Below are 14,826 nucleotides of genomic sequence, written 5' to 3'. Positions count from 1 at the left end.
GACTTTCAAACTTATATTGAACAGCGTTGAGTGGTACTCTTAGATGGAAGCCTGGTGTTGGCTAGGATTCCCAAAAGGAGCTAGAGTAGCATGGCTTATATCAACTCTAATCAAAACTAAACTATCAACTTCCTCTCCCCCTCATTATTTATACAGTTGAATTCAGTGTTTTAATTTGCATACAAACTATGGTTGAAAGTGGATTAAAGGAATGTGTAGTGAACATGGATTGTATTGCGAGATATATGTGATAAAATATTGGGAGATTTAGGGGTTAAAATAGAAATAAATCGAGTTTTTTTTATTTATCGATCGGTTAAAAGTTAATAGTTTTTTAAACTTCGATTATCGGTTAATTCGGTCGAAATGGTTAATTAACCAAATTAAATGAAATTATTAATTATTTAATATATTATATATATTATTTATATATTATTTAGCTAATAGGGGTGTTTAAACTTTTATTTTAACCGAATTAACCGATCAAATTAATCAAATAAACCAAAAATATTAAAATTTTAATATATAATATATATTTTTTGTAAATTCGGTTAATCGACCAATTAACTGAACTTATTTCAATTTGGTTAAAACTTTCCAAAAAAAAAATCAGTTTAGTTGATGGTTAAAAGAAAAAAAAAATCAGTTGATAAATTTTAGGTAATTCGGTTCGATCGGTTAACTGAATTAATTGATTGAACACCCCTAGAGAGAACTAAGCTCATATGACGTGTGGTGGATAAAGAGATAATTGAAAATTTTAGGGTTTAACAGTCACTAGTGATAGGGATTGATAGCGACCGGTGATGGTGGTGAGTGGCGGCCAATGATGTAGAATTTCAAATGAATTCAAGAGTTAAATTGACATTTTATTTAAAAGGTAAAAGTTAAATTAATATTTTCTTTAATGTTTAATGATTAAATTGACATTTTATCTAAAATTAAATATTAGATTTATATTTTTATCTAAAATTTAAGGACAAAAAATAAAGATTAACCACTTTTACTAGTAAGTTATGCCAGTTAACATGGTTATAAAATGATAACGTATAAATGAATGCACTTCATACAATCCTTAGAATTCCCTCAAGTCGAGAAACAGTTCATGAAACTTCTTGATTCCAAGTTCCCATCGACCTCCACAATTTCTGTATTTAATTTTGTGGGAGTTAAATATTTTATTTTTTGTATTTATTTATTAATATTATCAAATTTATCAAATAAAAGCCTTAATGTATCAATTATAGAAAACGTGGAAAAAACTGTGAAGGGCTGGGGACTTGGTCCATTGTTGATTCGGTCGTTGGATGCTAAATTGCTAGAAACGTTTAGGCTTGAACCATTTTCCAATCTTCCGAAAGTACGCGGTTACTAGGGTTGCTCTGACTCGCGTTTCAATGTAATTTAAAAATGGGTCAAGTATAGTATTGATCACTAAACTTTTCTAAAGCTTTCATTTAGGTCCCTAAACTTTTAAAACTTGCAATACAATCCTCCAACATTTAGTCCGTTTGCAATATGGTCCCCGACATTACACTGCCGTTAGTACGCTTACAATATGGTCACTGAACTTTTTAGGCACTTGCATTTAGGTCCCCCAATTTTAAAACTTACAACACAGTCCTTAATTTCATTCTAAACCCCAAATTCCTTTTCGATATTAAATTTCATTTTTCGCTTCTCTCTTCTCATTTCCAGCGTAACTTTTCAGTCGGGGATGCATGAGAAATTCTAATCTAACTTTGAATTATGTGGAGGTGTTGACTTAAATAAGGGTTCATTGAGAGAAGACTCGACCAAGGAACTATCGGGACCATCAATGATTCAAGGTGTAATGTTAGATACAAGTCATCTCAGGTGAAATATAGATATTCGATGAAATGCTTGTGAGAAAAAAATAGGGTTAGAAATGCAGAGTTGACAAATACTACTAAGATGAACTAAGTATTATTATTGAAAGTCACCAACAAAGATATAATTATTTTGTATAAATGTCATATAATAATTTCTTCGTTTAATCCTTGTGGTTAAAGATTTTCCAACAGATGATCAAATATAATGAAATCCCAAACAGCGCATTCACCTCTCAGTCTCTTTCGTTCACATGCACTCTCGTTTGGTTTTTGTTCTTCAATTTTCCGCCATGTAAAATTGTAAACACAAGCAATGTTATGTCTTTTTATTTACAAAGAAAAAATGGAGGAAGAATTGTTGGAACACAACACCGATTGCGTTTATTTCTGAGCCTCTCCCCCTCACTTGCAAGAAGATATTTATTTTCTCTTTTGGGCTATCCGGAAGTAAGCTTTTCATCTTTCGTACTTTCTCATTTTCAGCTCGCATTTTGTTGAATTTTTTATGTTTTTGGAACTGTATGTCAATGATTTGGATATTCAGTGTTAGTTTTGAACCAAACCATCTAATTTTCTTTCTTTTTTCTTAATAAAAACTTTTAGTACTCCTTATGAAAGATATTCAATCCATCAGAATAGAAGTGAAAGAGGGTCCTAGGCTAATTTGTTTTGATCTTCTTGTTTGGTTTTTCTTTAAATCAGGGAATTGGTTGTGAGTATCGATATAGTGAAATCATCAGACTCAATCCGAGAGACTGCTGGTACTAGTTTACTGGGAATTGTATTGATTCGACCTGTGGTTTTCGGCGTTCTGTGAGCTCGTATTCTTTTTAATAAGTTCATGTTGATTATGGAACTGATATATCGTGAACGAATAGGATTTTTTACATGTTTTGGAAATTTTATAATTGAATTGTATTGAATTATAACTTTATAAGACAATTTTGCATGCACGTAACTCGAAATGCATCATGGTAGGGTAGTATATTTGGAGCAGCTACTTGACCCTGTCATAATGCCTTTTGAGTTACGAAAGAGGCTGAGAGGTGAATGCACTGTTTGAGATTTCATTATATTTGATCACCTGTTGGAAAATCTTTAACCACAAGGATTAAACGAAGAAATTATTATATGTCATTTATACAAAATAATTCCAGCTTTGTTGGTGACTTTCAACAATGATACTTAGTTCATCTTAGTAGTATTTATCAACTCTTCATTTCTAACCCCATTTTTTTTCTCACAAGCATTTCATCGAACATCTATGCTTCACCTGAGATGACTTGTATCTAACATTACACCTTGAATCATTGATGATCCTGATAGTCCCTCGGTTGGGTCTTCTCTCAATAGACTCTTATTCAAGTTAACACCTGCACATAATTCAAAGTTAGATTAGAATTTCCCATGCATCCCCGACTGAAAAGTTACACTAAAAATGAGAAGAGAGAAGCAAAAAAAGGAAATTTGAGATCGAAAAGAAATTTGGGGTTTATAATGAAATTGAGGATTATGTTGTAAGTTTTAAAAGTTGAGGGACCTAAATGCAAGTGCCTGAAAAGTTCAATGACCATATTGCAAATGTACTAACGACAGTGTAACATCGGGGACCATATTGCAAACGGACTAAATGTTGGAGGATTGTATTGCAAGTTTTAAAAGTTGGGAGACCTAAATGAAAGCTTTAGAAAGGTTCAATGACCATTACTATATTTTACCCTTTAAAAATTAGCTACCATGCTGGTAGGTCAGCAAAGGATCGTCAACTGATGGGCAGTGATTTTGGCTTCTCTCGATTTTATGAATATTAAATATTATATTTATTTTTTAAAAAGGATAAAGTACACAAATGATGATCACCGACTATATGGTATTACTTTATTAAGTTCTTCAACTTTTAAAAGTTATAAAATGATCCCCAACTATAGAATGTTGCTTTATTAAGTCTCCCGACTATTCAAAGTTACAAAATGGTCACTCGAATATTCATTATGTTCCCAACTTGTCTTCTTCCGTTAAAATTTGACGATATCCTGAGCTGAACTTTAATTTGTTGATTGTGATGATAAAATTTGATCTTAAAATCTGAAACGACTATCGTAACTCAGTCATCATATTAACGTCCAACTTAGACAATCGTCAAAGTTTTAACGAAAAAATACAAGTTTGGAACATACATGTGACCATTTTGTAACTTTGAATTGTCAAGGGACTCAATAAATCAACACTCTATAGTCGGAGGACTATTTTATAACTTTTAATAATTGAGGGACTTAATAAAATAGTACTCTATAATCGAGGGACCATTTGTGTACTTTACCCTTATAGGAATAACAAATTTATATTTTGGCCCTCAAGCATTGAAATAATATACTTAGATTCATTAAAGAAAAAGAAATATAACAAAAGTTTATAATTTTGAGGAAGAAGAGTCTATAAAATATAATATAAACTAATCATAATAGCCATTCATTAATCCTACAACTATTGAAGAGAGAAAAAGTAGATGTTAAATAATGAAAAAAGGATCATATTAAATTTTTAAAAAAAAAACTCAATCAAATAGTTTATAAAACGATTTTATCTAAAATATAGGGATAAAATATTAGCGAATCTCGCCTTTGAATGTTGCATAACATCGTGTTTTCTTATAATTAAATTGACATATTAGGGATAAATTTATTAAATTATCTAAAATAATAACTAAATGTAAATATATTAATGTACAAATTTCAAAATTATTTTATCATTTACATCGTTAATTATTTATCTTAATTGACATCAAACGATACTTTTTAAAACGATCATAATAGAGTAAAATGAAGTATGGACTAACTAAATAATTTACTCAAAAAAATATTTAATTTAATTTGCCAGTTTCACATTGAAGACCCAACGAACACAAATTAAATTCATAAAGTTGAAATCCATTTTAAATTACTGAATTCGTCAGCGTCAGGAGGGGACAACCAATTCCATATGCCAATAGCATTTGATGGAGGAAAAGCTTAACAAACTCCATATCATAAATAAATATGATAAATGTATACAACTGAAGTCAACCCTCTATTTTATTACTCCATAAAACAGACAACCCTGTACGCAGAGGAGGAAATTATAAGCAGTCTACTCGGAGACCAGCTTCCTGTACAGAACAAACAACCGGTCCAAGTTCGAACAAGATATTTTCGTTATAATCAAAGGTATAAAGGTTTTTTTTTTAAAAAAAAAACTGTGAACTTTAAATTTTGTTTATATTTAATATAGTTTCTAAAATGAGAAAAAAAAATCAGTGCTGATTTGGCCACACCATATGATAAAAGCTTAAAGGGAGAGCAATAACGCGGAATATGGTTTGAAATTTCTTTGATCAAACTCTCCTGTTGAGCTTCAAAGCTGACTTTCTCTTATCAACCCACAAATAAGGGCAGACGAAAATGGGTCCTTTTACAAACGTAGAATTGGTCAGAATTTGGAGCTTGGACCATCACATGACCAAAGACTGCTCACTCGTCTCTGCTGAAGAACTCGTTTTCGTTCGGTCAAACTTTAAACTTTCTACATTCCAACAACCCTTTTTCTCCCTTTAAAACCCCCACCTTTCGATTTCATCTTCAAAAATATCAAACCCTTTAAATTTCCCACTCTTCCTAAGCAAGAACAAGTTCCAAAAGTTCAAGTTTTGGGTTTACATATCAAACTCTCATTCAGTCCAAGTTCCATGGTTGTTGTTGCTTCTTGCTCTTCTCCAGTCGGGTTAATCCAGTCCCTTCGGCTGCTCCTGCTTGTGTTCCTTAGGGGAAGGCTTTTGCTTCTTGATAACCAAATCCTTCAACATATCTTTCTGTGAGACAAAAAAATGGAGCGTAGATGGAACTGGGAGCAGGGGACACTGGTGAGTGAACTGATTCAAGGACTTGAGTTAGCGAAACAGCTAAGGTTTCAGTTGGATACATCAGCTTCTGCTGAATCAACGGATTTGTTAGTACAGAAGATTTTATCTTCCTATGAGAAAGCTCTTCAGATTTTGAAAGTCAATGTGGGTGCAACATCTGCTGTGCCGGGGTCGCCACTATCCATGAATGGCAGCCCTCGTAGTGATGATTTAGATAAGGATAATCAGGATACCAGAGATGTGTCAAAGAAGAGGTGAATTTAGGAAGCTACAAGTTCTACTTCTTGTATGTTATTGCTTATTTATGAAGTTCATTTGATGCTAAAGATTGGGTTTTGCAGAAAGATGTTGCCGAGATGGACGGATCACGTGAGAGTTACTTGTGAAAGCCAGTTGGAAGGAACTCATGATGATGGCTACAGTTGGAGAAAATATGGCCAAAAAGACATCTTGGGAGCCAAATATCCTAGGTTACTAGTCTATTTCCTTAACAATATGACCTAATCATTGGCTAAGCACCATATGGATTAGTAAAAAATCTTGTTTTATTCTTCTGCAGAAGCTATTACCGATGCTCGTACCGGCACACTCAGGATTGTTTGGCAGCAAAGCAAGTCCAGAGATCAGATGAAGATCCCACCATCTTTGAGGTCACTTACAGGGGAGCTCACACATGTTCACATGGAAACCAGATGGTTCCACCACCTGCATCACCAAACAAACAAGAACATAAATCGATCAACCTTAACTATAACGATACCCAGCAATTGCAGTCTCTCTTAAGTCTTCGAAACGGCCTAAGGGTCGATACGGAGGGGTTGGACAATAAAGAGATGGCATTGGCACATTCTTTTTCATTTCCTTCAACATCATTCGGGTTGCTAAAGAGTGAAAACTATAGCTTTTCATCTTCAGGAGTACTTGATAACAACAATATCTTAAGCAGCTTTCCTTCGCCATTTATGTCCCCTGCTACATCTGAGTTAAACTACTTTTCGGCTTCGCAATCTCAAACGAACAACTTTGGAGTGACTCTCGATACACGAAATTCCGAATCCGATCTCAAGGGATTGATTTCAGCCAACACTTCAACCACCAACTCTCCAATTATGGACTTGGATTTCTCACTCGATCAAGTGGAGTTGGATCCAAACTTCCCATTCGATGCCCTGAGATTTTTTTCCTAATTCTTTTTTTAAATCGAAATAAAGAGTAAAAGGTAGATGTAGAACTGAGGTTCCATTGACCGGGTTAGCTGGTTGCATCTCTTCACTCTAGCTTTGTTTTTCGCTAGAAGCTTTTGTACAATACATAAGTCTCTTCCAGTTTACTGTTGATTGGAAGATAATTTCTTCTTATGACAAGTTTTGACATTATTGTTATTATTAGAGTTAATTGCATCGACTGTACTTAAAGTAAGACCTTCATATTAAATTAGTCCCTAAACTATTAAATGTTCCAATGTCATCCCTAAACTATGACGATCATTCTAAATTAGTCCTCAAACTTTTAAACATTTTAATTTCATCCCCAAACTATAATAGTCATTCTAAATTGATCCCTAAACTTTTTGAACATGACATTTTTATCCCAAACTACACATATATACTAATTACATATATTATTAATAAAATTGTTAGGCCATGTTATACTATTATATGTTTGAAAAAATAAATTTATTTTAAACTATGGTTGAAATTAATTACTTATTTGGATTAAATAGGGGATAAAATTGGAAGATTCCAAAGTTTATGGACTAATTTAGAATAAAGGTCATTGTTTAATGATGAAATTAGAATGTCCAAAAGTTTAAGGACTAATTTAGAATGAGAGTCATAGTTTGAGGATGAAATTAGAATATTCAAAAGTTTAAGGACCAATTTAAAATGAAAGTAATAGTTTGAGTATATATGATGCAATTAACTCTTATAATTATTATTTGAACGTTGTTCATTATTTTTTTTTATTAATCCGACATAAGTACAAGACAATATATGTTTAAAGATGACTTTCAATCATTTGACATTAAGCTCTCACACTTCTAACACTCAAGTGCTCAAACTCTAGACTTAAAGGAATAACAACAATTCTTTTATCATTGAGGTCGCTTGATTTGTATCATTATTATTTAATGGTATCTGATGATCTTAAATTATATCAAAAATTTAAATTCATCGTTAAATTTTAAAATATTATAATTGATTTTTTGTTATAATATTATTTTATCAGGCTGTTCTGTTAGTTTAACTACATATACAAACGGTACTGCATTAAACAAGATTGAAGCAGTCGGTGCATCTCTTCGGGAATGGCAGCATGATAAGTTCACAAATACTAAAGCTCGTATAAAGGCACTTCAGAAACATGTAAATGATGGTATTAGTTCTCGGCTTCATGGTCGACAGCTAGGGCTTTTTATTGCAGCAAAGAAAGAGCTGTAACATCTGTTAAATATCCCGTGTGAATTGGTTGAAGCACGGGGACCGGAACACTAGTTTCTTCCATGCTCGTGCTAGTGAACGATAGAAAAAGAACATGATCCACGGTCTTTTTAATAGTGACAGGTTATGGACAACTGATAATGCTACTTGCAGGATATAGTTGTCGGTTACTTTCAAGACTTGTTCATGTCTTCTAACCCAATTATGGCCGCTTCCGTTATCGAGGCCATTGATGAGGTTGTTACCACATCTATGAATGCTATGCTAAGTAAATGTTATAACAAAAGTGCAAGCATAAATTATCATCCGAGTAATAAAGCGGTAACATAAAAGTTACAAGTGTCAAATTTTATGTTACAAGTGTCGAATCCCACATAGAGCAAAACTTGTTACGAAAGAGTATATGTAAGAAATAGATTGATTTGGTGATTAACAAAAGATAGCAAAGCAAAGATATCAAGATGATGAAAGCAGGGGAATGATGCAGCAAACAATGGAGCAATCATACCGATGGACATGTGATGTTGTTTTACTTGGCTCCTAGCAAAATGATTTTGCAGTAGCACTATATATTATGATTCATGCAACGATTAACACTTAACCTATGAATTTTAACTCTCATTAATGTCATAGATTAAAGGTTAATAAGGCATAACATTGGTTTCCTATATCTCTATACGGAATTGTTTACTCTTGTAAAACTCCAATGTTGGGGCAAAGATAGCATGTAATCTCAATTCATTTTATCTTTAAAAAAACTAAGATCAACATACAATAATATGCAATTATCTCTAATAAAACATCTATTAAGAACATAACTTATAAAATATAGTTTAAAACAAAAATTATCATTTAAGCATTTAACCGAACACCTTATGTTCGGTACCAGATAAAAACACTAAATTTAAACATTCAACTTCACAAAGTGTTTCTCTTTCTCATGTCAATAAAAAAAAGTAAGGTTGAACCCGAACGACCACCGCTATTACATAGCTGCTCCAATGCTGCTGATTGACCCCCCTCCCGAAGAATGGATTAAACATCCATCAAGGATCGAATGGTGGAGAAAATATAGGATAAAAAGAAACTAGATGATCCAATGGTGAAGGAAGCACTTCTATTTATAGGTTGAGAGAATGTACCCTCAACCAATGATTTTTCTCTACATTTCAAGTGATTCTAGATCCATTGACAGCTACCTTCTTCCAGCTATACGTTCTAAACGGTTCTCCATTCTTCACCTGATAAGTCATCGGATGTTGCAGAACCTGCTCAACAATATGACACAACATCACCTGCAGCTTCAATCAATGCCCCATCATCATCGTATCCAATTCCAGCATAAAAACATAAAATTAAGCCAACGATCACAACTTAGTCTCATGATGCAAATAATATAAAATATGTAAAAATAATCCTAACATGCTCCTAATAATGCTAAAGTTCAAGCTCAACCTAGTTAAAAAACTTCTAAATGATAACTCTTTTGGAGAGTTGTCAAATGATGAGCTTAGTAAGCCTTATTCTAAAACTGAGGTGCTACTCGCTTTTAAAGATATTAATCCTAGGAAGGCACCAGTCATTGACATATTACCGGCGAGTTTTTATCGCTTGCATTGGGATTTGGTTGGTCCTGATGTAATTGACCTTTGTTTACAATTTCCAAATGGTACAATGATATGAAAATGGTAAATAATACGGTTCTGGTGCTCATCCCAAAGGTAGAAGAGCCAAAATACATGAAACAACTCCGACCCATAAGTTTGTGCAATGTCTTCTATAAGATGGTTTCTAAGGTATTGGTTAATCGATTAAAGGGTGTCATGGCTTCATGTATAAGTGATAATAAGGTTTTCTTTCTTTCAGGTCGTCAAATAGCAGATAATATTTTGGTGGCACATGAGTTATTGCACTATTTGAATTTGTCTTGTAATGGTGCAAATAAAGGCGCGACACTTAAACTAGATATTGAGAAGGCCAATGACCAGGTTGAATGGAATTTTCTCCAAGCAATCATGACCAAACTTGGTTTTAATAGTGATTTTGTGGACACCATTATGTGATGTGTCATTTCTGTTACATTCACCACTCATGTTAATATATCACTCACTATGGAATTTACCCATCTAGGGGACTTCGGCAAGGCAATTCGTTATCACATTTTCTTTTTCTTTTTGTGACTTAAGGTTTATCATCTTTATTTCATAAGGTGTGAATAGAGGGTATAATCAAGGGTATTCGTGTTTGTTGAAGTGGACTGCATGTCTTGTATTTATTATTTGTGGATGATAGTTTGGTGTTCATGCATAATTCTACAGTGGAGGCGTGACACATTAAGGAAATTCTTCAAGTCTATGCTAAGACTTATGGGCAAATGGTGAATTTGGATAAATTGGTCATCTATTTCAATCCCAAGACCATTGATGATCATTACTAACAGTTAACGAACATTCTTGATATTCAGTCAGTTGTGTCTCTCGGGCACTATTTGGTCTTACCATTATACGTTGGGAATAACAAAACTGACACATTTGGATATCTGTGAACCAAAGTGATCGACCATGGTGAAGGATGGACAAAGCGACTGTTATCTTATGGAGGTAGAGAGATTTTCCTTAAAGTAGTGGAACAAGCATTGCCTAAGTACGTTATGTCTTGTTACATGCTTCCGGAGCAGTTGCTTAATGACATGACTGTTGTAAAGTGATGTTGCTGGTGGACGGGAAAAACCACAAAAAAAGGATAGTCTCTTATTGCATGGTCAAAGATTTGTCAACCAAAACATCTAGGAGGACTTGGTTTACGAAACTTACACTCCTTTAATTTGGCACTGTTAGGTAAATACGTGTAGAGGCTTATTCGTTACCCCAATTATTTGCTCTTTTATGTGTTATGAGCAAAATATTTCCCTAGAGGGGATATTCTTAATGCTAAAAAAGTAGTTACAAGTTCTTATGCTTGGAAAGGGATATATATGGCACTTCAAGCTATGTTTGGTGCTCATTTCTGACGCATTGGAATTGATAGCAAAGTGAACCTTGTGCAGGATCAATGGGGTGAGTCGGGTATGGTAACCCTTTCGGGTGATTATATTGTTTTCCCTCCAGAATGGTTTAAAGCGGCATTCTTTATGCATCCATGTAGCAATAAATATTATGAGTCACATGTTCTAGTTGTGTTCGCAGTTGAGGATGTTGAGAAGATTTTAGCAACGACCATTGCACTTTGCCCAGAGGAGGTGCTAATTTGGGGATTCTACAACCCTGCCACGTATTCTGTCAAATCGGGATACTGGTGGTTACAACGACCTTTGCATTCGGTAAAACTAGTTTCAAAAGTTTGGCAGACTATTGCAAAATTAAAGGTGCTCCCAAAGGTGAGAGTATATGCATGGTGTGTGACATATGCTTGTCTACCGATGGAAAAATGTCTTCGTGAAGCAGGCATAGGCGATGGGGTTTGCCTCATGTGTCGAGTAGCAGAGGAGACCACCATACATGTGCTAAAAGATTGTGTGTATTGATAACTCTCTAAAAGAATTATCATTCGAGTTCTTTTTGCCTAAGTTTAGCTTGCACCCAACACTCTTAGGAGCATTTTAGGATTATATTTAATATATTTCTACATATTTTGCATCATGAGAATCAAATGGGTAACTTAGAGTTGATTTATCTTTTATCGCTGAAAATTGTTACATTGATGTTGTAGCATTGGTTGAAGCCGTAGGGAATGTTGGGATAATGTTGCAATAATAAATGAGTCATCAAGTGGTTACAAGAACCTTCTGGATGGGACAACTGATGAGGGCAACTGCCAAAAGGCTGGATTTACAAGCAAGTGGCAAAATATAATGTGATGAAGGCCACCTCCTCTAGCCTATAATTTGGAGGGATTTTTGAGCAAAAAAAAATCATCCATTCCACCACTTACGAAGAGATCTTCTCCACGTTTATATTTTCTAAGGCCATGATAGCCTAAGTCCCTCGCCAGGTGAAGACACTAGTTTTTTCATTTGATTCATTTTATTATTATTATTATTATTATTATTATTATTATTTATTATTAATATTAATATTATATATTATTATTATTTAATAAATAATTACAAAACCCAGAGCCCAATAATTAGGCCCATTTTACAAGCCCAAACCAGATAGAAACCCTAAAACATTTAGGGTTTCAGTTAGGGTTTTCTAACCCTAGCACCGTGCGACGCCGCCTCAAGGGTTTCCAGCCGCCTCTGAAGCCATTCCAGCTGCCACGCGGCGCCGACACTCCAGTACCACGTCACCTTGCCGCTGAAGCCTCAAGAAGCTCCATTTCCAGAACGCTAGCCGCACATGTCTTCACTCTAGGATGAGTCACCACCATAGTTTGGTGACTCATCGAGGTTCACCCCTTTGTGACCGGTCTGAAGCGAACGTTGTGGTGGCCTATAAAGCCACCACCGAATCTGCAAAAGAAAAAGGAGGAGAGCCAGGAGGAGGCAACCAACAACCAGCAAAGAAAGAAAAAAAAAAACCGAGAACAAACGGACAACAACAAACAGAAAAAAAAGAGAGATACAGAGAAAGAGCTACACCAACGATCCCAGAAAATACAAACCGAAAGAAGAGAAAAAGAGACTTACCGAGGAAATCGCCGCCGTGAGAGCCTCCACGAGTCATCGGAGAACCGAAACGCCAAAGGTGAAAATCGTAGATCTACGATATATTATGGGATTTTAGGTTAAAATAACCTTATATCGGGCATTAGGACGGTTAGATCTACGCTTTGGGGGGTATTTTGTAAATTCCGGCCACCGTTCACGGTGGCCGGCAGCGGAGTACGGTGGCCTATGGCTGCCGGTTTCCCTCCGGCGAGGGAAACTAGAGAGAAACCAGAGAGAACTCTGGTTCTCTCATTTTTGAGAGAGAAAGGAAAGATGCAAATGGGGAAGCTTGGCCCTTCGGGCCAGGCGTTTAGGGTATTTAAAACCCTCCCCAAACGATGTCGTTTTGGGGAGGGTATCTGTGTAATTTAGGAAAGGGTAAACCCTTTCCGCAACCCTTATAGGTCTGTAACTTTGCAATTTAGTCACTAAAATTAACTTTTAATCATTTTAATTTAATGCTTAAATTTTATTTTATTATATTTTAGCCATTAACCGTATTAATAATATATTTAGGATAAATATCATATTTAGTCCTTTAATTTTAATAATTATTTTTTAATCCCGAGTATATATTTTTAATTTATTTTAATTTGATATATGAATTTTATATAATTTTATTTTAGTCATCAAATTAATAAATAAGGAAAATGATATGTTTAATCCCTATAATTTTAATTAATTATGATTTAGGTATTTAATTTTAATTTTATTATAATTTAGTCACTAAGTTAAATATTTTCATTTATTTTACAACTTTTAGATATATAGTTCTAATTGTATTTTTATTGTTTTAATTTTACTTGTTTAAATATTTTTTAATATTATGTAGTCATAAATATATATAGAATAAATAATAATTTATATTTTTTCAATAAATTATTTTAATATTTATTTTTCAATATCGAAGAAAAGAGCAGTCTTAATACAACTGGATGTCCTATTCTGGTATTTTAAAATTAAATATTAATAAAAAAAATATTATTTAATTTTATTAATATCAAAGAAAAGAGCTGTCTTAAGGCACCTAGAAGTCCTTTTCTGATATTTTTAAATAAATAAATATATTTTATATAATTTTGAAATAATAGGATTATAAATTAAATTATATTTTGAATTTTTAAATTTCTAATAATAGAGACATTTTATAATTAAAAAGTACCAATTTTGGGCGTTGTAGGGGTGCTAATCCTTCCCTAAACGTAACTGACCACGAATCCCTTTTTATTATTAAAAAGACAGAATTTTTGGTTATAAACGCAGATCAACTCATCTTTTAACTGATATTTTCTTAAAAACTCTGTTAAAAGATAATTTTTAGGTATTCGACCTACCTGACCCAAAAGGCCGATGGTGACTCACAAATTATTTTTAAAAAACCATTTATTCACATCATTTTTCCCGTCAAGTAATAAATATTTCGTGCCCGGACGAAAACCGGTTACGACAGCTTGGCGACTCCGCTGGGGATAGTCAAACTTTAAAATCAATTGTAAATTGTCTCTATCAGTTAGAAATTAAAAATTCATATTTTTAATCTTTAATTCTTTTCTTTCAATTTTTTTTTATTACTTATTATTTTTATATATTATTATTTTTATTTTATTTATTTATTATATTCAAGAATTAATTATTTTATTTGTTTGTTCGAGGTTTTAACATTTCTCCTCACACACAACATTTTCATTGCATAACATAAAGCTCTATAATTGAGTTTGTACCTTTTAAGTGGGAGTGAAAGCGACGTCTTCGTGAGAATTTATTCTCCGTGTCAGACCTAGCAAGTAACTTTCGGGGTTCATATGCTCTATGTCTTCGTGAGAATTTATTCCCCGTGTCAGGCATAGAGAAATGTGTCTCCTCAAATTGAACTCGATCCGCTTAAGCCTGTAATGGACTAGGATTGAGGGTTGACAGCCCAAGGGGGCATCAACAAGGACAGTTCGAGTACCTTTACTCCTAGAACTGAAAACCTTCATATAATAA

The 14,826-nt window shown here is 33.7% G+C and overlaps 1 protein-coding gene across 1 annotated transcript; it reads left to right on the top strand.

Moving 5' to 3' along the window:
- The first annotated feature begins 5,697 nt into the window (after window positions 1–5,697).
- Window positions 5,698–6,950, top strand: LOC120120826 (probable WRKY transcription factor 41). Its single transcript, XM_039140361.1, has 3 exons — window positions 5,698–6,002; window positions 6,090–6,218; window positions 6,308–6,950. Exons 1-3 carry the CDS (start codon window positions 5,713–5,715, stop codon window positions 6,933–6,935), a joined length of 1,047 nt encoding a protein of 348 aa, XP_038996292.1. The 5' UTR covers window positions 5,698–5,712; the 3' UTR covers window positions 6,936–6,950.
- The last annotated feature ends 7,876 nt before the right edge of the window (window positions 6,951–14,826 follow it).

Source organism: Hibiscus syriacus, unplaced genomic scaffold (genome assembly GCF_006381635.1).
Source record: "Hibiscus syriacus cultivar Baekdansim isolate YM2019G1 unplaced genomic scaffold, ASM638163v2 tig00110348_pilon, whole genome shotgun sequence".
Taxonomy (NCBI): Eukaryota; Viridiplantae; Streptophyta; class Magnoliopsida; order Malvales; family Malvaceae; genus Hibiscus; species Hibiscus syriacus.
This window is presented reverse-complemented; position numbering and strand designations above follow the sequence as displayed.

Excerpts from the sequence above, each read along its gene's own strand:
- LOC120120826 (XM_039140361.1), top strand. The coding sequence starts at position 5,713 with ATGGAGCGTAGATGGAACTGGGAGCAGGGGACACTGGTGAGTGAACTG. Across the intron at positions 6,003-6,089 it reads AGAGATGTGTCAAAGAAGAG|AAAGATGTTGCCGAGATGGA; the intron begins GTGAATTTAGGA and ends TGGGTTTTGCAG. Across the intron at positions 6,219-6,307 it reads TTGGGAGCCAAATATCCTAG|AAGCTATTACCGATGCTCGT; the intron begins GTTACTAGTCTA and ends ATTCTTCTGCAG.